Source organism: Mesocricetus auratus, unplaced genomic scaffold (assembly GCF_017639785.1).
Source record: "Mesocricetus auratus isolate SY011 unplaced genomic scaffold, BCM_Maur_2.0 Super-Scaffold_100009, whole genome shotgun sequence".
Taxonomy (NCBI): Eukaryota; Metazoa; Chordata; class Mammalia; order Rodentia; family Cricetidae; genus Mesocricetus; species Mesocricetus auratus.
The window spans coordinates 53,622,086-53,647,584 of record NW_024429193.1 but is presented as its reverse complement, the minus strand read 5'-3'; the positions used below and the strand labels follow the sequence as shown (position 1 = coordinate 53,647,584).

Below are 25,499 nucleotides of genomic sequence, written 5' to 3'. Positions count from 1 at the left end.
TTGCTACATTTCAGCTCTGCTCCTGGAAAGAGGAGAGCTGAGAGCAGAGTGTAACAACTCCACTCTGCCAAGGGAAGATTTCCCTGGCAAAAGTGTTACAGCCCTGCTCGCTCTGCTCTGCCCAGGGGTGGCCTCTGCTCCATCGCCACAGCCACAAAAGAAGATATTCACCCAAAGCTCATCAAAGGGGTTTATTGGAAGGAAGAATCCAGGAGAGTGACTGCCCTCTGCCAGAGTGGCAGAGGACAACCTGGTAGTGCAAACAGATACAAGCTGAACAGACACAGGGTTTATATAGGGCTTCCAGGGTGCAGATTGGTCAGATTTTAGTGCTGAGCTCAGACTGACTAGAGCTCTGCTCCAGGATTGGTTAGCTTTCTGCACAGCATTAGGGTCAGATTTGGCTCTGGTTTCAGGGCCAATGTGTATTTCTTTCTCTGGTCCTTTTTAGCCTTTTGGCTCCAATTTTAGGGCCAGGGTGCATTTCTTTCACTGACTCTGATTCCAGGAACAAAGTGTGTTCTTTTGGCACTAGTTTCAGGGTCAGGGTACATTTCTTTGGTTCTGGTTGCAGGGCCAAAGTTTGTTTCTTTGGCTCTGGTCAGGGTGTGTTTCTTTGGCTGGTCCCTTTTCCCTACATTACTTGTGATGATTTGAATGAACATGGCCCCAACTCTCTCCTATATTTGACTGTTTGATCTCTTTTGGGTGGACCATTTGAGGACTAGGTGTGGCCTTGTTGGAAAGAATGTGTCACTGAGGATGGGCTTTGAGATTTCCAAAGCCTATGCCAGGCCCAGTCAGCCTCCCTCTTATCTCCCCTACCTTCAACTTACAGATCAGAACATAAGCTCTCAGCTACTGCTCCAGTGCCATGCCTACCTGCCTGGTGTCATGCTCCCTGCCATGATCATCATGGACTCATTCTTTGAAATTATAAGCAAGACCCCAATTAAAGGCTTTCATGAGTTGCCTTAGTTCTGGTGTCTCTTCACAGCAACAGAAAAGTCACTAAGACAACAACCAATCCCAGCTTTCCTGAACTGTGTCTTTGTGTCTGTTATTTCTTCATTCACTCATCACCCCAGTCAGGCTTCCAGAACCAAGCCATGCAGGATATGAAAAGATAGGGGTGGGGTGAGATGGTTCTGAAGATAAAGGCTCTTGTGTCTAGCCCGGACAATCCACGGAGCACACTTGAAGGTGGAAGGAGAGAACACACTCCACAGAGCCGCCCTCTGATGTTCACAAATACACTTTGGTATGTACACACACACACACACACACACACACACACACACACACACAAAGCAACAACAACAACAAATGTTGGCAAGAGTTGTAAAGGGAAAAGAATCTTTATACACTGTTGAGAAGTAGTCGCTGTGTCACTATATAGTTTTCTTCAAATCTAAAAATAGACCTACATATAATCCATACCACTTCTGGGAATACACCTGAATCAAGAGCCACATAAAGTCACAACACCTACATAGTCATGTTTATGACAGCACTATTTATAGGACCAAAACACAGAATCAAACTAAGTGTCATCAACAGATGGATGAATAAATAAAATGTGATATATACAGAAATACACATACAATTCAGTCCTTAAGAGGAATGAAACTGTCACTTGCAGAAAAATAGATGAACGTCTTCATGTTAAAGGAGATAAACTAGACTCAGAATAGAATCAGATGTTTGCTTGCAAGTGTGAATCTATTGTTTCAAGATCCGGAAGTAATAGGGGACTATCAGGGAGACAAGGAAGGCATCAGCAGTATGTGGGAATTACAGAGTGTGCGGTAAATACAACTAAAATATATACTTGTATGAAATTTCCTTAATGAAACTTGCTATTTTGTGTAATTAGCATATACTTATTAAAAATACAAAGCAGATACAATTTGAAAAGGTGTTGTTTCTCTTTAATCATTCATGAAATTCTGTGACAAGCTTTAAGCATCAGCTTCTTATTCCATCAGTCATATGCACTGCCTTATCCTAATACAACTAACCTTTGTTCATGTTTATACATTATATCGTCAGTTAAATGAAAAAAATTAGTTTCGTTAGGTGAGGACTCATGAAAAAACAATGGCCATTAGTTCTTCTCTTTCTTCTTCTGAGATGAGGTCTTACTATATAGCCCAGGATGGCCTTAAACTCGGGATCATCCTGCCTGCATCTCCCAAGCACAGGACTGTGCCACCACACAGCTCCATTGGGAAGAATCCTAGGGTGTTCCTCTGCTGAGAGTCTAAAATTCCACAAAATCTGATGAGCCTTAGGATCTCCATTTTATGGAGATGTGTGATAACACAATGATTTTCTTTACAGTTTTCAAATCAGTCATTCAACATTCTAAATTTTCAGTTAAATGGGTGCAAATTCCATTTCTCAGAGAGTATCGTCACCAGTCTGGGGTCCTTTGTTTTCCAGGTGCTGAGGATTTCCGAGTGCATGTGACTCAGGGTTCTCAGTTCAGTAAGCCTCCCTATGAGGCGAGCAAAATGCTGTGGCTCTTCTGCATGGTACAGTTTTGAATACTTGAACAAAAGTTGCAGAACTGGTTCTTGTAGGTTTTCTACATGTTGCTTATTTTTAAGGCACAGACGATCTGAAAAAGATACTTATGTTGATTTAAAATGGCGAAATAATGAATTAATTTAAAACAATGCAGTTGTTAAATTATATAAATCACAAGTACCTACAGAACCCTAATACACATTAGATTTGCTAACTGAATTGTCTTTGTTAATCATTTTATTTAATCTTCATGGTATTCTATTGTGCTGCATTCTGCTTTTATCACATTTTTCAAATTAGCTCTCTGAAATGTAGGGAGTTAAGTAATTTCCATAAAGTCACATGAGAAGGAAAGGATCTGTGAGTAATGTTGGGAATATAACAGCCATGAAGGGCTTTCCTGAAACTTTAAAATAGCAAGCAATGTCTCTACAGTCAACAGGAAGTAAAGGGCAAGGCGTTTTGAGTTGTTTCCATAAGATATAAGCCAACCGGGAAGTTCTGAAAGCTTCAACAGCCTTCACTCATCCAGTCACTTTGCTAACTATGCAGCAATGAACCTAACAGGCAAAATTGTCTCCCTTTATTTTATTTATATTCTTAATATATAATGGATGGAGAAGGGGAGAGACAAACATCTTAAAAAGCAAAGATTGAAGGCTGGAAAGACCACTCAGCAGTTAAGAGCTCTGACACTCTTCCTGAATACTGGGATTCAATTCCCACACCCACATGGTGACTCACAACCATCTGTAACGCCAATTCTAAGAGATCTGACACCTTCTGGACTCACAAACACTGCACACATGAAGTACATATGCAGACAAGGGAGACACACACATCAATGAAACTAAATGAATAAAAAATATTTTTTAAAAAGCAAAAATAACAGTGATGTGCTATAGATAAAAGGAAACAGGACTCTGGGGTAGAGGGCTAGTGACTATTTTGCAAAGACTGATTAGGAATATAGTTAACAGAAACCCAAAATGGTGAAGGAGAAAAAAAACTAAATAAATAAAATAAAATAATAAAAAGGTGAAAGTGTCATGTGGGGCTCTAAGCAAAAAGAGGAAAAATTGCATCAACGATAGATCCTGTAGCACAAACTTGCAGTGCTCAATGGATTTCTATGTCAAAAGCAATGTGGCCAGGTAGAGGCTGAAAAGGAGCAATAGAGAATAATAGAACTTGGGCTTTAATTTATACAAAATAGGAAGCCACCAATGAGTACAAGCAGAGGAATGGCATGATCTGACTTATATTTTCAGAGAATCCCCCTTGGTGCTAATAGAGAGAAAGTCTATAGAGCACAGAATCAGAAAATCTCGTTGGGTAAGTGGATTCAAGTACACTGCTCAGGCTACAAACAGTAGGAAGCAAGCCAGGCAGTGGTGGCACACACCTTTAATCCTAGCATTTAGGATGCAGAGGCAGGAGGATCTCTGAGTTCAAGGTCATCCTGGTCTACAAAAGAATTTCCAGGACGGTCACAGCTACACAGAGAAACCCTGTCTCAAAAAAAGAAAGAAGGAAGCAAGGAAGGAAGGAAGGAAGGAAGGAAGGAAGGAAGGAAGGGAAGAAAGAAAGAAAGAAAGAAACAATAAATGGTTAAGTGCTAGATATATTTTAGGGTTGAGCCAACAGATGGTGCATATTTGATATTAGTATAGGAGAAAGAAGAGTTAAGGATTTTTTTTAATTTGCTCATGCAATTTGGAAGATGAAGATATAGTTTAGTACAGGTGGAAGAGAAATAGGTAGCAAAATCTCAGGAGTTTGGCTTTGGGCATTTTAAACTTGATATACCTGCTTAGTCACATAGAAATCTGGAAGAGGCTATTTAATAAACTCTGGGGGAGCACACCAAGTTGGTATCAGATACACACAGGCTTTTAATGTCAAGAGATGGGATGAAGTCATGAAGGAAGTGAGTACAGAAGAAAACTGACCCTGTCACAACCATGTGTAACCCCAGTCCCAAAGGATCTGACATCTTCTGACCTCAGCAGCCAAAGCACACCTGTGGTGCACCGGATGCAGACAACACACACACATAAAATAATGAGTTAATTTAAAAGTAGACTGAGTCCTCTCTCAGAACCCCCGGCTCAGGGTCTGCAGCCAGGTCAACTCCCTCCCACCCCCCTCCCGATGGACGACCAAGTGACCAGGAGCCTGAGAGAGCTGGTCCACTTCTGCCCACACTCAGGGCAGAGGACAGAGAGCAGAGGCCAAAGGGTATTGGATTTGCTTGCACCCACTGAAAGGGAACCCTGGTTGCCTACCCACCAGGAGAGGAAGAGACTCTTTCTACACCCACTGGAAGAAGTGATGGGGAAAAGGCAATATAAGAACACACTCAGCAACAGAAAAACAAATATGACACCACCAGAGTCTAGAGATTCTACACCAGTAAGACCTGAACACCCCAATGCAGAGGAAGCAGAAGGGAATGACCTTAAAAACACCTTCATGAAAATGATAGTGGCCCTCAAAGAGGATGTGAGAAAATCCCTTAAATAAATGGAACAAAAAACAAACCAAAAAATGCAAGAAATAGAAGAAAATACAAACCAAAAATTCCAACAAATAGAAGAAAGGGAGGAAAACACGAAGCAAAAATTACGAGAAACAATTCAAACAATGCAAGGATTGAAAACTGACATGGACTCCATGAATGTAGTGTCAGTAAGGAGGCCTCAGAAATCTCTGGGGCCTTGGGTAGTAGACTAGTGTCCACCATGGCATACAAATGAACTTTGGGAGCCCGTTCCATATGGAGGGATGCTCTCTCAGCCTGGACACATGGGGAAGGGCCTAGGTCCTGCCCTGGATGAAATGACAGACTCTGGAGATCCCCAAATGACAGACTCTGGAGATCCCCCCAAGGAAGGCCTCACCCTCCCTAGGGAATGATGTGGGGATTAGTCTGGGGATGGAAGGGGGGTCTGGTGAAGGGAGAAGGGGGGAGCTGGGATTGACATTTGAAGCATGCATGTTTCTAATTTAAATTTAAAAAACTACCAGCACTCAGGAGGCAGAGGCAGGTGGATCTCTCTGAGTTCAAGGCCAAGCTGGACCGACAGCCTCCAAAACAATACAGAGAAACCCTGTCTCGTAAAACCAAAAATAAATAAATAAATAAAATAAAAGTAGACTGAGTCTTAGAACAACTTAAATGTTTCTCATTGTAAGAGATGAAGACGACTGAATAAAGGAGGCACAGGAAGAATTGCCAATGAACAGGAAAAGATCAAGAGAGAATGGTGTTCCCAGGGACTGGAGAGATGGCTCAGAGGTTAAGAGCACTGCCTGCTCTTCCAGAGGTCCTGAGTTCAATTCCCAGCAACCACATGGTGACTCACAGCCATCTATAATGAGATCTAATGCCCTCTTCTGGCATACACAGGCATACGGGCAGGCATAATAAATAAATTTAAAAAAAAAAAGATGGCATACATGAGAATGATGTTCCTGAGAGTCAGTGATACACACACACACACACACACAAAATCTCTCAAGGCTGGTGGGATGGTTCACCAGGCCTGACTATCTGAGAGAGAACCAACTTCCATAGACTGTTCTCCATGTATACACACACGCACACACACGCACACTAAATAAATAAATATTTTTAAATGTCTAACAAAAGAAAAAAGAAAAACATCTATATGAGTTAGTGGTCAGGTTGTTTGGTTTGGAGTGGAAACTTCTGAAAGTGTCTTGCTTTTGCAGTTTTTTGCACAATTTTAGTTCTATTCGTAGTGCTTGAATATTCACAAAGTTGGAGGCAAGTTGTTAGTTGGACTACAGTCTACAAGGAGAATCTAATATTTTTCATGTAACAGTGAGTAGGAATGCCAAGATTATGACAGGGTAAATTGTTGGGAATAAAAATATCAGAACTGATGAGCAAAGGGGTCAAGACTGGGCTGGTTTGACACACAGAAAGAGTTGACCTGAACAACCAGGAGCTCTTGGACCTCAGACTGATGGCTGGGTGGACAGCATGGGACTGATCCAGAACCCCTGAATGTGGGTGTCAGTGAGGAGGCCTAGGCAATCTATGGGTAGTATTTATCCCTGGCATACAAATGGATTTTGGGTCCCCATCCCACAATGAGGGAGGCTCTCTCAGCCTGGACTCTTGTGGGAGGTTCTAGGCGCTGCCCTGGATGAAATGACAGACTCCAGGGATCCACCATGGAGGGCTTCATGCTACCTGGGGATGGAGTGGAGACTGAGTCAGGGACTGGAGGGCCTGCTGGGGGGGTAGGAGAGGAGGGGAGGGAGAAGGAGCTGGGATTGACATGTGAAGCAAGCTTGTTTATAACTTAAATTTTAAAAAAGGAAGAAAAATATCAGTCCTGGAAAAGGATATTAAACAAAGATCAGCTGAAGGGAAGTGATTAAAAGTGATGAAGTTTTCATCAGAAAACTTCAATTAAAAGTATTGGCCGAGCGTTGGTGCTGCATGCCTTTAATCCCAGCACTCAGGAGGCAGAGGCAGGCAGATCTCTATGAGTTCTAGACCTACCAGGTTCTACAGAACAAGTTCCAGGACAGGCTTCAAAATAATACAGAGAAACCCTGTCTCAAAAAAAAAAGTATCTTAATGATAAATTTATAATCTAGGGGAGCCCTTTGCCCCACAGAAAACATTCTTAAATGTAGAGAACATGGCATGTTCCTTGTTTTAAAAGAGCCCACCGAAAAGGTGTAAAGGATGTTGGTCATGGACTTTTTTAGTTCCACTCCTAGGAGGCAGTGAAACCCTCACACAGCCAGAATGCCAGAGCTCTGAAGTTGCTGCACCATCTAGAATTTGTTGCTTACTTGCTAGACTGAACTGAAAGAAAAAAAGACGTTTAAGGTCCAACTAGGGTGAACTTTTCCTAGTAACACTCTTAGCTGTTTTTCCAAACATTCAAGTCCAGATGACCACAAGCACTGCTATCCCTCCAGTTCTCTAAATCCAGGCTTATCTCCTCTACCCTTTTCACTGCGCAGTAGCTTACAAAGCTTCTCAGAATGACGCATAATACTAGAAAGTGGAAATGTAATGTAGCCACACTGGAGCCTATGGGATTGACCTTTCAATGAGCATGTCTAGTGAGCATTCATGATGCCATTGAAAGTTAAAATGAAAAATAACACAAATAGGTCCTGATCAATTAAGACTGGATAGTGGTATCCTAGGATGATTTCATTGGCTTGAAGCAGTGAGTTACCCATACTAATCAACTGCCTTACTTTAGCTTGGAGCCAGGATATAATGCACGCTACAGACATGTCAAGAAGATGTGTTGACACAAAAAGCATGAAGATTCCTCCCAACACACTAGAGATCTTCACCATGGCTACAAAACTCTACCCAAAGACTCACAGGAAACAGGATGTCCTCTTGTTTTCTTTTAAGTGCTTATGAGCTTCTCTACCAAATATAGCTGATGGGTCAAGTAAGATAAGGACTGAGAATTTGCCAGTGGGGTCAGCAATGCCAAGATCCTGAAGCTATTGACAGGTTGTGGTGGACTGGAGAAGTTGGAGTGAAATTGAACTGTAGAAGATTCAAGTGTAAGAGAAGTAAAATGGAGATTAGCATATAGCTAACTCCCTAAGAAACTTTCTCTATCAAGGACTTGGAAGAGTATATCCAAGGGCAAGAAAGCATTTTAAACATGTAAGAAACTACAACATAATGGTGTGATTAAAGGAGTACTCATACAGCAAACTGTGATGGATGAAATTGGTACTTTCAACCTCAGTCAAGTTTAATAACCAAGAACTTCATGATTTCCTATGCAGATGTCACCTTACTCATTATTTCCCGTGCAGATGTCACCTCCCTGCTGACAGTGTTTACCTGAGAAAAGCACTGTTGTTGCTGTAAGCAGAGCATATTCTGTATCCGTTATATTGAGTTCACTCATTCTTCTGTAGAAGTAAGACAGTGAGGCAACAAATTCTTCAGTAATACCTAAAAAGATTAGTACAAGTATATTTTCATCAGAATGTAGCACAGAAGTAAATACATCATGACTATCTTTTTTCTCTCTCTCAAACTAGCACAAGAAAAATGAAATGAGGGTGGGACTCAAGTTAGCTGCCTGTGTGATAGCCAGCAAGGACAATTCCCTTTGCTGTGCCTGGAAGGCCATGCCTGAATCTCAGTAGTGGGCTCATTAGGTGTGCTACTGAGAAAGAACAGAACAATAGCAGGGTGTCAGTCACCGTGTGGACCAAACAGGAGACTGTGGGACCGAGAGCCTTTAGCATGCAGAAGCCCCTCTCTGGGTGTTCTTGTATAATTCATGGAAGGCTCACCTTCTACCTATAAAAGTGGTTGATACTATGATGTTGGCTGTATATGACAACATCAGCATCCTGGGAAACTTTGGAAAGCACCCCAAAGAATGATTCAGAGGCCCCAAATAGCTTCCCACCTAAATAGGGAAACAATTGCAGTGATGTAGCCAAAAGAAAATGGTGACAAATAGGTTGCTCACAGGTTAACATTAACAAGTGTATTGACTGTGTCTACAAATGCTTTCGCCACCACTGAAGCACTCTTAGCAGAAAACCTATGAACTGTGAAAAAAAGCCCAGGGCATTCTCCTTGTAGTAAAATGAAAAGAAGGGGAGAAAAGGAAGCATGGCCACCCAGCATGACACTTTGTATTGCACAATGATACCAGTTAGAGTAGCAGAAGGACAGCCTTGCTTGAAAAAGTTTTCCAAAGAATAAACATTTTCTTCATTGCTCTGATTATGCACTTCCAGTGTCCGAGCTAAGGGCTTTGATGGTCTTATAATACCTAGCAAAAGAAAAAACAATACAAACTCTGAATTTTTTACTCTAATCATTATATAGATAGTAATGCATTATCTTTTCAGAATTAAACATAACTATTATGTGGAAAACATTTCCCTAAAATAATATCATTATCATTTTTGGTACTAGAACATGAAACCAGATTAATAGCTCATATTTTATAGAAAGACGCTCCAAGATGAGCTTTCCATGATGCTATAAAGAATGACTTTCTTACACACACCCACCGTGCATCACTCTAGTGCACTAGAGGCTGTGGAGACTCTTAAGCAAACACTGTTCAAGCAATCATGGACTAGGTTACCAAGGGCCTCCCTTTAGCAACATTATGCTCTGGTGTATGCTGGGGAAAACAACCAATAAATAAGTTTAAAAAGAGCCAGGCGTTGGTGGTGCACGCCTTTAATCCCAGCACTCGGGAGGCAGAGGCAGGCGGATCTCTGTGAGTTCGAGGCCAGCCTGGTCTACAGAGCGAGTTCCAGGACAGCCTCTAAAACAATACAGAGAAACCCTGTCTCGAAAAAAATGAAAGCAAACAAACAAAAACGTTTAAAAAGGTTAGCACTGTAGCAAGTGCAGTTAGTGAAGGCAGCTGGTATTGCTGGCAAAATGTTTTGTTGTTTTTGTTTGTCATTTTGCTTCTTCCTACATCCTCAACCAACACAGAACTTGATGAATTGAATTATCACATGCACATACTAGAACGATGGATTTCCTGGTCTATTCAAAGGGTTGATTGATTTTTTAAAAAACATGTTTCTTTTTTTATGGAAGTGTGGTGATTGGATACGAGGCTCAACACTAGCCTAACTAGCACTTTACCCCACCACAGAGGTGGTCCACAAATAAGTAGCCCGTGGTTGTGAGTTCAAAGCAAGCACCCAGCCTTCACCCAGAGCCCCACTGTGTCTTAAAATCACCATCCCCTTCGTGTTTAAACGCCTGTAAAAGTCTTCCTCATTAGAAGAGCCTGGCTGAGGGGCACAGAAGCCCCTGCCCAAGCTAAGGAGCTCTTGGCAATTGACAGCTGCTAGGGGAGAGAGAGTCCAGTTTCTTTCTTTAGGGGCTGAAGTTGACAAGCTTCAGGGGACGAGCCCACACCCATGTGCATGTGAGTAGAACTAAGTAGAGTCACTGGGTTGTTTTTAAGAAGGATGGGGGAGGATGTGAAATGAGGAGAAAGATGTGGGGGGGCATTCTGGCATAGTTGGTGGGGGAAGAAGTGAGTATGATCAAAATACCTTGAATACATGTATGAAATTCTCACAAGAATAAAAAAGTACAATTTTAAAAAGAATAACTAAGCCAGGCTTTGGTAGTGCACACCTTTAATCCCAGCACTCAGGAGGCAGAGGCAGGCAGATCTCTGTGAGTTCAAGGTCAGCCTGGTGTACAGAGTGAGTTCCAGGACAGGCTCCAAAATAATACAGAGAAACCCTGTCTCAAAAAACCAAAAAAAAAAAAAAAAAGAGTAACTTTGATGAGAGAAAATGCTGGATAGATATTTTAGAAGACTATAAACAGCTATCATGAGATATTTGTTCCTACACTAACTGGTAAAATAAAATGAAAAATTAAAGAGACTGGTGATGCCACTCAGTTAGTAGAGTTCTTGCTTAACATGCACAAGGTACCAGGCATTGGTGGTGCATTCCTTTAATCCCAGCACTCGGGAGGCAGAGGCAGGCAGATCTCTGTGAGTTCGAGGCCAACCTGGTCTACAGAGCAAGTTCCAGGACAGCCTCCAAAACAATACAGAGAAACCCTTTCTTGAAAAACAAACAAACAAACAAACAAAACATGCCCAAGGCCCTGGGTCCCATCCCCAGCACCACATAAAGCAGGTGTAGAGGAATACATCTGTAGTCTCATTGATTGGCAGGAGCATCAGGGGTTCAAGATGTTCCTTAGCTACACAATGAGTTCTAGGAGGCCTAGGCTACCTGTGTGTGTGTGTGTGTGTGTGTGTGTGTGTGTGTGTGTGTGTGTGTGTGTAATATATAATTTGTTGCTAATTTTACATGACTATGTTAAAGTTAAATAGCATCTTTTTTTTTCTTTTTACTTCCAGAGGTTGATTCTTTCCCACAGTAAAGCTGGGCTACATGAAGGAACATCACTTCAGTTTTTGACTCCTTTTGTAATGCAGTCTGATCCTCACTGGTTAAATTTTCAAATCCTTAAAAAAATAAAGCATAAAGAAACAAGATAATCAAAAGATAATGTTCATAAACTAAATGTTTAAAAATATTTCTTTACTCATCATCCCTACATACTTCTTGGGAATAACTATAACATATAAATGCAAATCTGAATAAATTATTGATTCTACATGGTAATATTTTAGAGCACTTTTATCAGAACCAGGTGACACTTTTCTTACAGCAAGAACAACTCAAGCATAGTTGCTTTAGCCTTGAAGAACATAATTTTACAATGAGATACTATACCTGCAAATACATAATGAAACTGAGTTATATATAACTAAGTTTTAGTCCACTGTGGTTTGTTCTAGTATTATATAGGGAAATTCCTTTGTTTTCTATTTCATCTTAAAAAAACTACATTATTGTAATAATTTTGTAAATATTTAGTTTGTCACCCACATGATTAATTCAAGTAGATAAGTTAGAAGAAGCATTACTGGAAAAATAAAGGTTTTCTATTGAACCCAGAGCCTCACACTTGAGACAAGTACTCTGCCACTGAGCTGTATATCCAACCCACATTAGAGGTTTTTGTTTTGCTGTACTACCCCTTTATCCTAAAAACAGAATTGGGGGCTGGAGAGATGACTCAGCAGTTAAGAGCATCTTACAGAGGACCTGGATTTGTTTCCCAGGACCCACATGGTAACTCATAACCATCAGTAACTCCAGGTCCAGGAAATGCCACACTCTCTTTTATCTTTCATGATATTGTGTGTACATGGAATGAATATATACTTGCAGGCAAAACATGCATAGCACAAAAAAAATAAAAACGAAGAAATCTTTAAAAAATAATGAAACATAATTTTACCTGGCAGTCCCTTGGTAAAATTCATCAGCCTGTGTATGTTTAGAACTGCTGCCTCTGAGAGTCTCAGAAAACTTAGCTCAGGGTTGGAATGCTCCTGCAGCTAATCCATAAAAAGAAATAAAAACAATAAGTTGTGTTTTCTTTCATATAATTACTAAAGTTTTTAGCCATTTCTGCTATCATTTTCTAATAACATTCATTACAAGTTCTTTCTTGCCATTAATGGATACATACAAGCAGACTTGCTTCCCCCAAAGGAATCATGAATTTTTGATGAGCAGTCACTATGGTATTCATAAGACGATGTTCCTCTTGAGTTAGTGCCACGCTTTCCTGACCCTGTAAGGAAACAGAGGGGCACCTGTAGTGTGTGCCGATTGCCCATGTTGTCACTAAAGAAACTGGAGGCGTGTAGAAGAAAGGTCTTGCCCCTTTTCCATATCTGGTAGTGGATGATACAAGCTTGCTGTCTGGGCTTCCATCTCCCACTCGGAAGTCAGAGCAAAGGGCAGTCTTCTGCTTGAAGTTCTTACCAAGTCTCTTCGACTTACACTGGATCTCCGTGAGCAAACCTGTGATGTTACAAAATTCACACAAAGCATTTTTGTCTCAGAAAATAACATTGTGGGATTTGATAAAAATGCTGTTAAACGAGTGCATCAACTAACTCTCCTATATTCCTCCCCCTTCATAGACATCTTCTCTATTTGAAATACAGTTCCACTAGACAAAAACTAAGAGCTAATTTTTCATTTCCAAATTATGTTTATATTTTTACATAAGAAATTTACACATTAATTGCATCTTGGAAGTGAGATAGATTGTCGTTTTATAAAGTAGTACCTTATTTATAACTTTTATCAATGGTTTGAAGTAAGGAAGACTACCTTAGGATTTTCAAAATAAGCTGTCAATTTTTCCTATAAGCCAGATAAAACATTTAGTTATTTTTCAAATGTGGATAATATTTATTTGAGGATTGTTCTGTTTGTTTGCTTTTAAAGATTTAGTTTTAATTATTTATATGAGTATGTGGGATGCACACATGAGCGCAGGTGCCCACAGATGCCAGAAGTGTCACATCGCCTCAAGCTGGAATTACAGTTGATTGTGAGTCACACAATATGGGTGCTGGGACCTGAACTCAGGTCCTCTCAAGAACAGTACACACTCTTAACTGCTGAGCTGTTTCTCCAGCCTGGGAATTATTGTTTTTATAGAATGTTTAATCTTCCATTAGTGCCTTTACCAGACCAGCAGAAGCTACCATAAATCACTACTAAAATTTTATGCAAGTAGTAATTAATATACCTGTCATTTTCATAATTGGACATGGTAGTACAAACCTAAAACCCAACTACTCAAGAGACTACAAGATGAGGATCATATGTCGAATGCCAACCTTGGAAACTCCAACAGACCCTGTCTTCAATTTTTTTTAATTTTTTTTTAAAAAAGTAGAAAAAGAGTCTATGGGTGTAGCTTAGTGGTAAATTATCCGGCATGTGGGAACCCTGAGCTCAACCCTCAATGCCACAAGAAGGAAAAAATAAGAAGAAGGAAAATTAGTCAAAAGAGAAGGGGAGAGGAGGAGAAGGAGGGAGAAAGAGGAGAAGAGGAGAAAGAAGAGGAAGAAGAGAATGGGAAGAGAAGAGGAAAATGGATTCTCAAACACTAAACACATGGCAGCATTAGGACAATTGGGTAAATGTAGTATGAAGAGCTACGGCAATTGTGGCAGGATGTGGATGAATGGGAATAACATGTGAATAAGGCTTATGTTCACCAATCACGATAATTATACTCATCAATTCTCTTGCTTCATCTTGTCGTAATTCCTTTAAGTTAAAGTGAAGGATGATTCATTTTATTTAGAGAGTCCCTCAGAAGACTCTGAGTTTCCTTCCACACACATTTTCTGACACAGGTTAAAAGGCAACTATTGGGCCAGGTGCGGTGGCACACATTTTTAATTCCAGAACTTGGAGGGCAGAGGCAGGGGAATCTTGTGAGTTTGAAGCCAGCCTGGCATACTTAGCAAGTCCCAGACCAGCTACATAATGAGATCCTATCTATAAACTAAATTAATAAATAAAAGACAACATTTTCAAGGGTTTCTTTGGCCTGAAGTGTACCTCCCAAACCTCATGTGTTAAAGCACTAACCTCTAATGTGATGGTATTTGGAGACAGATCCTGGTACCCATGTGTTAACTGTTAGTGGGTTGTACATACCTGGATATCAGGTAGGCTTTTGACAACTACTAACTTTAAATTTTGCACTTTTTCCATTCAGTATGTAATTAAAGGTTAAGTAACATAAAAATACAAGATCATTTAAAATTATTATTTAGATTTATTTTGCTTTATGCGTGTGTCTTGCTTGCATGTATGTGTGCACACTGCACGCATGCCTGGTGCCTGCAGAGGTCAGAAGAGGGCCTTGGACCCTCTGTAACGGGAGCTCTGGATGATTGTGAACTGCAGAAACTAGGAACTGAGCCCTCTGCAGGAGCAACAAGTGCTTTTAACTGCTGAGCTAACTCTCCAGTGTCAAAAGAGCTGATTCCAAGATTAGAGCAACACAGTACACAGCAACATTTATGGAAATCACCACTTAAATTTATAATGCCATCTATATTGATCAATTGAGGTACATATATGTGTGGTGTGCATGTGCCCATATATAAACAAATATGACAATGTTCAAAATAACTATTGAAGAAGACTTTACATTATCAGTAAGGTTGGAAATTTTTATTTTATTATTTTCAAATTCAATGTTATTGTACAGAGGAGAGTGCGAACACAGTTCCCCCACCCCCACTAATACAAATCATTCAGCCAAGTTTCCCACATTTGTGGAAATCATAGGGGTCAGCACATCCCAGTGCAATGGGTGAGCCTTGCTGTGGGAAAACCACCACCATTATCATGAAGTCTCCCTTACCAGGTTAAGGAAAGTTAGAAAAAAGTTAGCTCCCCCTCAGAAAAACAAAACCAAGCCACAAATACAATGGCACTTACATTCTGCCAACATCCCTGCTGCCTTACATTTTTTCAGTCTGCACTCTTGGCATTTTCTACGCATATACATATCCATTTCACAATGGCCACCATTCTTGCAACTGTAAACTGCATTTTTGGTGATGCTGCGTCGGAAAAAACCTAACAACAAAAGTTGTCAAAGTTTAATATTGATATTTTTAGTTACTTCTCATTCTATTAGCATTTTACATGTATAGTAATCCAGTTAACTAGATTATTTCAATCAAATGAGGGATTTTTTTTCTCCCAATAATTTTTTAAATATAAATTAAGCTGGAAAAATCATCAAATTCCTTCCAATTGGTATACTCAATCCATCCTGAGGAAGTTCCTAACATCTGGAGATTAAACTAAATACTCTTACCACATTAAGGCAACTCTCTATCCTACTACAAGTAAATAACCTAAAAGAATTTTTAAAATTACATTCTACAGAATATCAAGATCCCACAAAGTGTCGCCCAAGGCTCCTTTTAGAGAATACGTGGTCACCTAAACAAAAATGTCAGAAAAGCCTCTCTTTACTAAAACCCCCACAGCCGGGCGTTGGTGGCGCACGCCTTTAATCCCAACACTTGGGAGGCAGAGGCAGGCGGATCACTGTGAGTTCGAGGCCAGCCTGGTCTACCAAGTGAGTTCCAGGACAGCCTCCAAAGCCACAGGGAAACCCTGTCTCGAAAAACCAAAAAAAAAAAAAAGACCCCCACAATTTGATTTCGGCCACAAAGGCAGGTGTGCCCCTCCAAACTGCCCCTCCCCCTTCTGCAGCACTACCCCACGAGAAAGCACTTCTCCCTTTCCTCCTCCACTCCTTAATGTAAACGGTAATCCTTGCCATTTCCTGCTGCTCCAGTGAGGTAGGTGGCCAAGCTTAGTCAATGCCCCTTTTAAAGAGGGATGGAGTTTCAGGATTTCAATTCAACAAAGGAAGTGAAAGCTCAACTTGCGTTTTTTTTGAAACTGTGCCTCAGGTCAATTTCAACAGTGAGGTGCTGATTTTGGAAGCAGGCCATCTCTTGCCCATACCCCTACTCAGGATGCTGTAACCTCATTTCCTATAGTCTCCATTTGGCTTATTCTTTGCAAGATTTAGAGGTAAAATTTAACCCTGAACAAACACGTTTGTTTCTGCTATATTGGCCTAACTGTTTTCTGTTGTTTGGGTTGTTTTTGTTTCTGAGAGTGCTAGGATCAAATCCAAAACTAGGTGATAAGTTCTCTATGGCCTGCCTGCATTCCCATCCCTACATTTACTGGTTAATGAAGTGCGAGAGTGCCTCACAACTGTTAGAATAGAAAACTCCTTCACTCTTTGCTTCCAGACTTTACATTTTTAAAGATTTGTTTATTATGTATACAGTGTTCTGCCTGCATGTATCCCTGAAAGCCAGAAGAGGGCACCAGATCTCATTACAGATGGTCGTGAGCCACAATTTGGTTGGTGGGAATTGAACTCAGGACCTCTGGAAGAACAGCCAGTGCTCTTAGCCTCCGAGCCATCTCTCCAGCCCTTGTTCTCTTTCTTTACAAAGCATTAAAAAAAATCTTTTGACTTAGAATCAGTGAAGTCATTTATTTTAGATTTTCTCCAAGTGTGTAAATTATTTCAACCACATTAAAAAGATGTCATGGTTAACATTTTGATCTTAATGAAAAGTCATGTTTTGTTCCAGTATCGAATTCTTCTTGGAATTGGGAAAACTTTTCCTTGTACATATTGAGTTTTATACTGACATGTGACAGTCATCTTCAGAAATGAAGAGACAGACCTGGTAGTGAATGCCCTTAAAATCAACACTCAGAAGACAGGAAGATGCATGTCTGAGAGTTCAAGGACAGTCTGGTCTTTAGAGTGAATTCCAGGACAGTCAGGGCTGCACAGAGAGACTTTGTCTCAAAAACAAAAACCAAAAATGAAGAGAAGAAGAAAAGGAACAGTGGAAGGGGAAGAGAAAAGAAACTAACCCTAGGACTTGGCATAGTGCTGCACGCCTTTAATTCCAGCACTAAGAAGGCAGAAGCAAGCAGAACTCTGTGGGTTCAAGGCCAAACTGGTCTACATAGTGACTTCTAGGCCAGTCAGAGTTATACACTGAGACCCTGTTTAAAAAAAGGAAAGAAGAAAAAAAAAAAGGAAAAAAAGGAAAGAAAAAGAAAAACAGGAAGGGAGGGAGGGAGGGAAGGAGGGAGGGAGGGAGGGAGGGAGGGAGGGAGGGAGGGAGGGAGGGAGGGAGGGAGGGAGGGAGGGAGGGAGGAAAGAATGGAAGAAGGGAGGGAGGGAGGGAGCCAATCTTAAACTTAACGTTTTAGTCTCCTACTTTTGATCACCGGTTGATCCCTTTAAACTTTGCTTCTCCCTGGTTTAGTTTCTCATGTTTTACACTTGACCTTAGCCTGATGGCCAAGAAGTTTTATGAGGTATTTTTTATGTGTGTAGGTGTTCTGCGTATGTGTGTGTGCACCAGGCGTGTGCAGTGCTGTTTTGTTGTGACTTAACCCTTACCTTTGTGTGTGTGTGCACCAGGCGTGTGCAGTGCTGTGTTTTGTTGTGACTTAACCCTTACCTTTGCAGCCCTCACAGGTTAGTGCATTGTAGTGGTACCCTGATGCCTTATCTCCACAGACCACGCAGAGCTCATCTTGTCTCTTCCAGCGTAAAGAGCAAGTTGGTCTGGACCTTTGTATCCCAGGGAATCCATCTTCATCATCGTGAGCAATCATGTAAGTGGACTGACTTGATTCATGGGCATCAAGTCCACACCAGCCACCACCGCTGTACTGTGGATCCAAGCCATGTGCGTTGAAATGGCTTTGAAAAGATGACGCCTGTAAAGCTGGAGGGAACTGAGCAGTAGAATACTGGCAATAGGGTGCCTCTTGGAAATCGGTGCCACACAGTTGATAATGGATTTGTTCTGGCAAAACATCTAGTTTAATTAACACAAAAAAGAATAAATCATAAAAACTCAAATGTTTGTAATTGTTTTCAAACTTCAGAATGCTTTGTTTTTCTGTGTTTCGAGACAGGGTTTCTCTGTATTGTTTTGGAGGCTGGCCTGGAACTCGTTCTGTAGACCAGGCTGGCCTCGAACTCACAGAGATCTGCCTGCCTCTGCCTCCCAAGCTCTGGGACTAAAGGTGTGAGCCACCAAGGCCCGCCCGGCTTTCAGAATGTTTTATACTCAACAGAAAGTTATTTCAACACTATGTCTTAGGGCTTGCTGTCCAGCATAATAGGAACACAGTAAATCGAACTACATCTAATAAATGCTGTCACCCAGAAATGACAGAGATGAACAGATGCCAGAAGAAAGGGCATTAGTTGCTAGTGGTGCTAGTCTCTCTCCTTAAGGAAAAGGGAATCTTCCCAGATTCTTGAGTTTATTTCCCCTACTTTTTGCATTTCCTTTGTTATGGTTATTGTCACAACACACAAGTGGGAAGTCACATGCAAATAACCACATACACACAGTATTAAAAATAATAGCTGGGCCGGGCGTTGGTGGCGCATGCCTTTAATCCCAGCACTCGGGAGGCAGAGGCAGGCGGATCTCTGTGAGTTCGAGACCAGCCTGGACTACCAAGCGAGTTCCAGGACAGCCTCCAAAGCCACAGAGAAACCCTGTCTCGAAAAACCAAAAAAAAATAAAAATAAAAATAAAAATAATAGCTGGGAAACCAACCAGCATAGGACCAAACCAGGCCCCCTGAACATGGGTGTCAGTTAGGAGACCTGGGAAGTCTATGGGGCCTCTGGTAGTGGATCAGTACTTATCCCTAGTGTACAAATGGACTTTGGAAGAGGGATACTCTCTCAGCATAGATACACAGGGGAGGGCCTAGGCCCTGCTCCTAATGATAGACAGACTTTGAAGATCCCTCATGGAAGGCCTCACCCTCCCTGGGGAGCAGAAAGGGGATGGGATAGGGAGTTGGTGGGAGGAATGGGAGGAGAGGAGGGAGATGGAACTGGGATTGATATGTAAAACAAGATTGTTTCTGATTTAAATTTTAAAAAGAGAGAGAAAAATATTAAAAATAATACAAATGGATCTTCAAAGAAAAGCTATTTATCAACCATGACTACTGTAAAGCTCATGTATAATTTAAAAGATTGCCTCTAATTGTCCTTAAAACTAACTTCAATTTTTGCAAGTTGATTTTTTTAATTGAATACATTTTTTACATTTATTTATTTTGTGTGTGAGAGAATTTTGTGCTAATGTATGTCTGTGCACTTCTTGTGTGCCTGGTGCCTGAGGAGGCCAGAGAAGGAGACTGAAGTCTCTGGAACTGGTAGAGACAGTTGTGAGATAGTATATGGGTGCTGGGAATGAAACTCTAGTCCTCTGGAAAAGCAGTCAGTGCTTTTCTGCTTAGCTTAGCTGCTAAGCCATCTACACAGACACACACACACACACACACACACACACACACACTTTATTAACAGTTGTACTGCAGTTTTTTTTTTATTACATACCATAATACTGTGCAGGTTCAGCAAGACCGTACCCATCAGATGCAGTGACATAGGTGTTTGCCATTGTCTGGTCCAGGATCCACGGTTTCTTTTCTTCAGCGATGCTAGACACTTTCAGAATAAAGCCTGAGGTGGGGGAACTGCAGCAGATTACTTATCATTTTGTTAAATTACAATGTAAAACCAGGCATGGGAGTACATGCCTGTAATTACAACACTCTAGAGACTGAGGCAGAGCAGTCTTCCTTCCAGGACTACGTAGTAAGTTCAAGACCAGCCTGAGCAATACAGCAAGACTGTCCAAAAAACAATAAAAAGTTACACTTTTTTAATAAAAATTTTAAACTGATTAGATGACTCAAGGGGTAGAGAAGCTTGCAACAGAAGCCTGACAGCCTGAGTTCAATTCCCAGAACCCATGTAAAGATGAGAGAATGAAACCAACTCCACAAAGTTATCACCAGCTCTCCACCTGTGCTCTGTGGTACATGTACCCACCTAAACACGAATGATTTTTTTTAGAAATAAAAAAACTACTAAAAATTGCAGAATTTATACATGAGACTTAATACTTCTATTTTAATCAAGAAAGTCTTCACATTTTCAAACACAAAATTATTTAATTTCACTAATTTCTTATTGCCTAGCTTTTAAATGGCTTAATAAATTTGGCAATAATCATTAGAACCATACCAAATTTGAAGTTACAACCCAAATGCTTTTCAGCGCTTATTTATAGATGATTTATTGTACCTCTCTGAACGTTGGCTTCTTCTCTTGTAGTACCAATCCTCTCCACAAAGTACTGGGAGGAGCAGGTTAGTGTGTGTAAAACTCAGCACAACTCTTAACAATACCTCGTTCTCCAAAACGGTTGTTCTGGGAGACTGGAGAAGATGGCTCAGCAGTTAAGAGCACTTGCTGCTCTCCCATAGAACAGAGTTTGGTTTCAGGCTCAGAACTGCCTGCAATACCAGTCCCAGGCAATCCAATACCCTCTTCTGGCCTACACACACACACACACACACACACACACACACACACACACACACACACACACACACACACGAGAGACAGAGACAGAGAGAGACAGAGACAGAGAGACAGAGAGAGAGAGGAGAGCAAGCACTGTAATTTTTGGTTGTGGTTCAGGCAGGTATAGAGGCACATGCCTTTAAACCTAGCATTCAGGAAGCAAGGGGCAGATGGATCCCTCTGAGTTTGAAGCCAACATGGCCTAGTAAAGAGATCCAGGCCAGTCAGGGTTACATAGTGAGACCTTGTCTCAAAGTAAATAAAGGAATCTTAAAAAAAAAATATTCTAAGCCAGGCAGTGGTGTCACATGCCTTTAATCCAGCACTCTATAAGCAGAAGCAGGGGGATTGCTGAGTTTGTGGCCAGCATGGTCAACAAAGCAAGTTCCATGACATTCAGGGCTACCCAGAGAAGCCCTGTCTCAAAAAGCAACACAAAACAAAAAATTATTCTAATGGTTTCCAGATCTCTGTGTTCTAAACTAAGGTGAAATTCAAAAATAGACTTTTTCATGAATACAGAGGAAGTTAAACAGTGGGAAACAATAGCTTTCATATCATTTTCTAATCATCTAAGTCTTTGGTAAATACACTTTCTCCAGCACTCTGACAAGGTAAATATTAAAGCATTAATAATGGCACGGCTTGAATAATGACAACAGTTCATCAGATTTACTTTTAGTAGGAAGACACAAAAAGTGAAAGTTATGAGGAAAAATGATCAAAATATAAGACTATCCCTTATGGGTAATTTGTTAGTTTTTGTTATTTCCCGAGAAGGCACTCCAAAAAGGATGTCTTTAAATAGCGCTAAACAGGAAACCACAATTTTGAAGCTGGAAGTCATTTGAAGGGGAGAAGGTCACCCTAGAGGCTGTCACATTTTGTAGTTTTATCCCCTTCTTAGCAGATAAGAGCTGGCCCAGTGGTGCATTCCTCAGGAGGCCTCAGGAGGCAGAAGGCAGGAGGGTTTGAGGCCAGCTTGGGATACATAGAGAGACCTTGAATCAAAAAGAAGGAAAAACATTATCTCAAAAGAAAACAGCAAATAAAATGAATTTCATTTGTTTTACATGGATTTTGGAAAGTTTTCTTTGATTTGCTTGTTTGTTTTGTTTGTTGAGATTAAGTTTCCTGTAGCCAAGCTGGCCTTGAGCTACTGATCGCTGTGCCAGCATGCCCAGCAAAAATGTGATTTTTTTTTTTTTTTTTGGTTTTTCGAGACAGGATTTCTCTGTGGCTTTGGAGGCTGTCCTGGAACTTGCTCAGTAGACCAGGCTGGTCTCGAACTCACAGTGATCCGCCTGCCTCTGCCTCTCGAGTGCTGGGATTAATGGCGTGCGCCACCAACGCCCGGCCAAATGTGAATTTTTTTAAAGCTTTATTGATTATGTATACAGTGTTTTCCCTGCACACCAGAAGAGGGCACCAGATCTCACTATAGATGATTGTCATCCACCTTGTGATTGCTGAGAATTGAAGTTAGGACCTCTGGAAGAGCAGTCAGTGCTCTTAACCTCTGAACCATCTCTCTAGCCCCAAAATGGAATTTTTTTAACCATGCAAAAAAAATGCATATAGATGAAGCACTTCTGAGTATCTGAAATAAGCCTTTTAACTTTTCTTTGGTGTGTTACTCATATGAGCTCTTTAAATAAGATTTCTCCCTCCAATAGTGATATGCCTGAAAGTTGTTTCACCTTATGGATCTAGGCTCCTTTAAAATTGCACAAGCTCCCCCTCCCTCCACCCAGTCCTCTGCTGGTACTGCAACAGTCATTTATGGTAAGTATGAAGCAGGAGCGATGCCTCTGGATAAATGTACTTTCAATATGAAGTTTCCCTTGAGGAGTAATAACACCAATAATACCAAGGTATAAGACTGCTTTTCCACTACTATAAGTCAATGATTCCCTTTATTTATAAAAAGAACTCTGAGGTATACTCCTGTAATCCCAGCCCTTGATAGTGGAGGAAGGAAGATGAGGAGTTCAAAGCCAGCCTCAGCTACACAGTGAATTCATAGCCGGCCACAGTTACATAGTGAGTTCAAGGCCAACCTAGGCTATATGAGACCCTATGTCTCAAAAACAAAAATGCTGTTGGTCTAATTTGTGTTCTAATTTTAGCAATGCCCTCTATTTCTTTCTAAACTTCTCTTTTGAGTCTCAATTAGATATTAGAACAATGCAGTTGAACATGGAACATTGAAGCTATTATTCACCTTTAAAATTGATTGTGTTTATCACTAAACTTCATATATCATGTCATTAAATAACTAAAACAGATTGAAAATTAAAAATCAATCAGCATAAGACTTTCCTGGTTAAGAGATCACTTGATAAGTCATACTGAACAAAAGTATGACAGTCTGACCACACCAAAGTACCTTATAATAATGCCACCATCAGGGTTCATGTTATAAATAACAACATTCTAAAACCACATTCTTCTAACACTGGCTTTAAAAAAACATTCAAATACTGACTACATCAGATTTGTTCCCATCAGATCTGGACCAGTTATAATCCAGGAGGTATGGAAGATGCATGCATAAATTACATTCTTGTAAAGAGAGGCCTTTCAAAATATGAAATGCATATTTGTTTTATGTGTTCACAGTAACGCTCGCATCATTTTCCACCTCAGATTTTTCACAAAATTTCAGGCTCTTAGTATTTAATTTCATGGCAATGTTTTTATTTGCAAGTTTTTATGATAAATTTATTTAAATATTTAATAGGAGAACTATATATAGATACACAGAAAAATAAAATGTTAATAAGTTAGTTTTAAAACATTCAATAGAGTCAACATGATGGCCCTTTGTGTAAAGGCACCTGCCATCAAGTGTGATAACTTGATGAGTGACACTCCATGATGGAAAGAGAGAACCAACTCCCAACAGCTGTTTGCCACCCCCACTCCATGTGTCACCGCCCCCACACTCCACGTGTCACCCCCCCACACTCCACGTGTCACCCCCACACTCCACGTGTCACCCCCCACACTCCACGTGTCACCCCCACACTCCACGTGTCACCCCCCACACTCCACGTGTCACCCCCTACACACTCCACGTGTCACCCCCCCATACTCCATGTGTCACCCCCCCACACTCCACGTGTCACCCCCCACACTCCACGTGTCACCCCCCACACTCCACGTGTCACCCCCCCACACTCCACGTGTCACCCCCCACACTCCACGTGTCACCCCCCACACTCCACGTGTCACCCCCACACTCCACGTGTCACCCCCCACACTCCACGTGTCACCCCCCACACTCCACGTGTCACCCCCCACACTCCATGTGTCACCCCCACACTCCACGTGTCACCCCCCACACTCCACGTGTCACCCCCTACACACTCCACGTGTCACCCCCCACACTCCACGTGTCACCCCCCACACTCCACGTGTCACCCCCCACACTCCACGTGTCACCCCCCACACTCCACGTGTCACCCCCTACACACTCCATGTGTCACCCCCACACTCCATGTGTCACCCCCACACTCCATGTCACCCCCACACTCTCCATGTGTCACCCCCCACACTCTCCATGTGTCACCCCCCACACTCCATGTGTCACCCCCACACTCTCCATGTGTCACCCCCCACACTCCATGTGTCACCCCCTACACACTCCATGTGTTACCCCCACACTCTCCATGTGTCACCCCCCACACTCCATGTGTCACCCCCACACTCTCCATGTGTCACCCCCCACACTATCCATGTGTCACCCCCACACTCTCCACGTGTCACCCCCCACACTCCACGTGTCACCCCCTACACTCCACGTGTCACCCCCCACACTCCACGTGTCACCCCCCCACACTCCACGTGTCACCCCCCACACTCTCCATGTGTCACCCCCCACACTATCCATGTGTCACCCCCCACACTCTCCACGTGTCACCCCCACACTCCACGTGTCACCCCCTACACTCCACGTGTCACCCCCCACACTCCACGTGTCACCCCCCACACTCCATATGTCACCCCCCACACTCTCCACGTGTCACCCCCCACACTCCATGTGTCACCCCCACACTCTCCATGTGTCACCCCCCACACTCCATGTGTCACCCCCCCTACACACTCCATGTGTCACCCCCCATACTCCATGTGTCACCCCCCACACTCCACGTGTCACCCCCCACACTCCACGTGTCACCCCCCACACTCCATGTGTCACCCCCCCTACACACTCCATGTGTCACCCCCCACACTCTCCACGTGTCACCCCCCACACTCCACGTGTCACCCCCTACACTCCACGTGTCACCCCCCACACTCCACGTGTCACCCCCCACACTCCACGTGTCACCCCCACACTCTCCATGTGTCACCCCCCACACTATCCATGTGTCACCCCCCACACTCTCCACGTGTCACCCCCCACACTCCACGTGTCACCCCCCTACACTCCACGTGTCACCCCCCACACTCCACGTGTCACCCCCACACTCCATATGTCACCCCCCACACTCTCCACGTGTCACCCCCACACTCCATGTGTCACCCCCCACACTCTCCA

General features: G+C 42.1%; 1 protein-coding gene and 1 non-coding gene across 4 annotated transcripts; both read right to left on the bottom strand.

Annotated features, from left to right (window-relative positions):
* Positions 1–1,904: 1,904 nt before the first annotated feature.
* LOC101841731 (bile acid receptor-like) lies at positions 1,905–19,982 on the bottom strand. Of its 3 annotated transcripts, none has more exons than XM_040751502.1 (10): positions 19,919–19,982; positions 18,003–18,365; positions 15,418–15,558; positions 12,821–12,963; positions 12,626–12,730; positions 12,392–12,491; positions 11,436–11,549; positions 9,231–9,353; positions 8,402–8,515; positions 1,905–2,623 (listed from the first exon to the last, which is right to left on the bottom strand). In XM_040751502.1, the coding sequence occupies exons 1-10, from the start codon at positions 19,980–19,982 to the stop codon at positions 2,376–2,378; spliced, it is 1,515 nt and encodes a 504-aa protein (XP_040607436.1). In that variant the 3' UTR covers positions 1,905–2,375. The 3 variants fall into 3 exon arrangements, with proteins under 3 accessions (XP_040607436.1, XP_040607438.1, XP_040607439.1); XM_040751504.1 differs by having other exon boundaries at positions 11,460–11,549; XM_040751505.1 differs by having other exon boundaries at positions 18,174–18,365.
* Positions 15,182–15,352, bottom strand: LOC121142543. The gene has a single exon (XR_005879583.1). It is a non-coding gene; the product is annotated as a U1 spliceosomal RNA (small nuclear RNA).
* Positions 19,983–25,499: the final 5,517 nt, after the last annotated feature.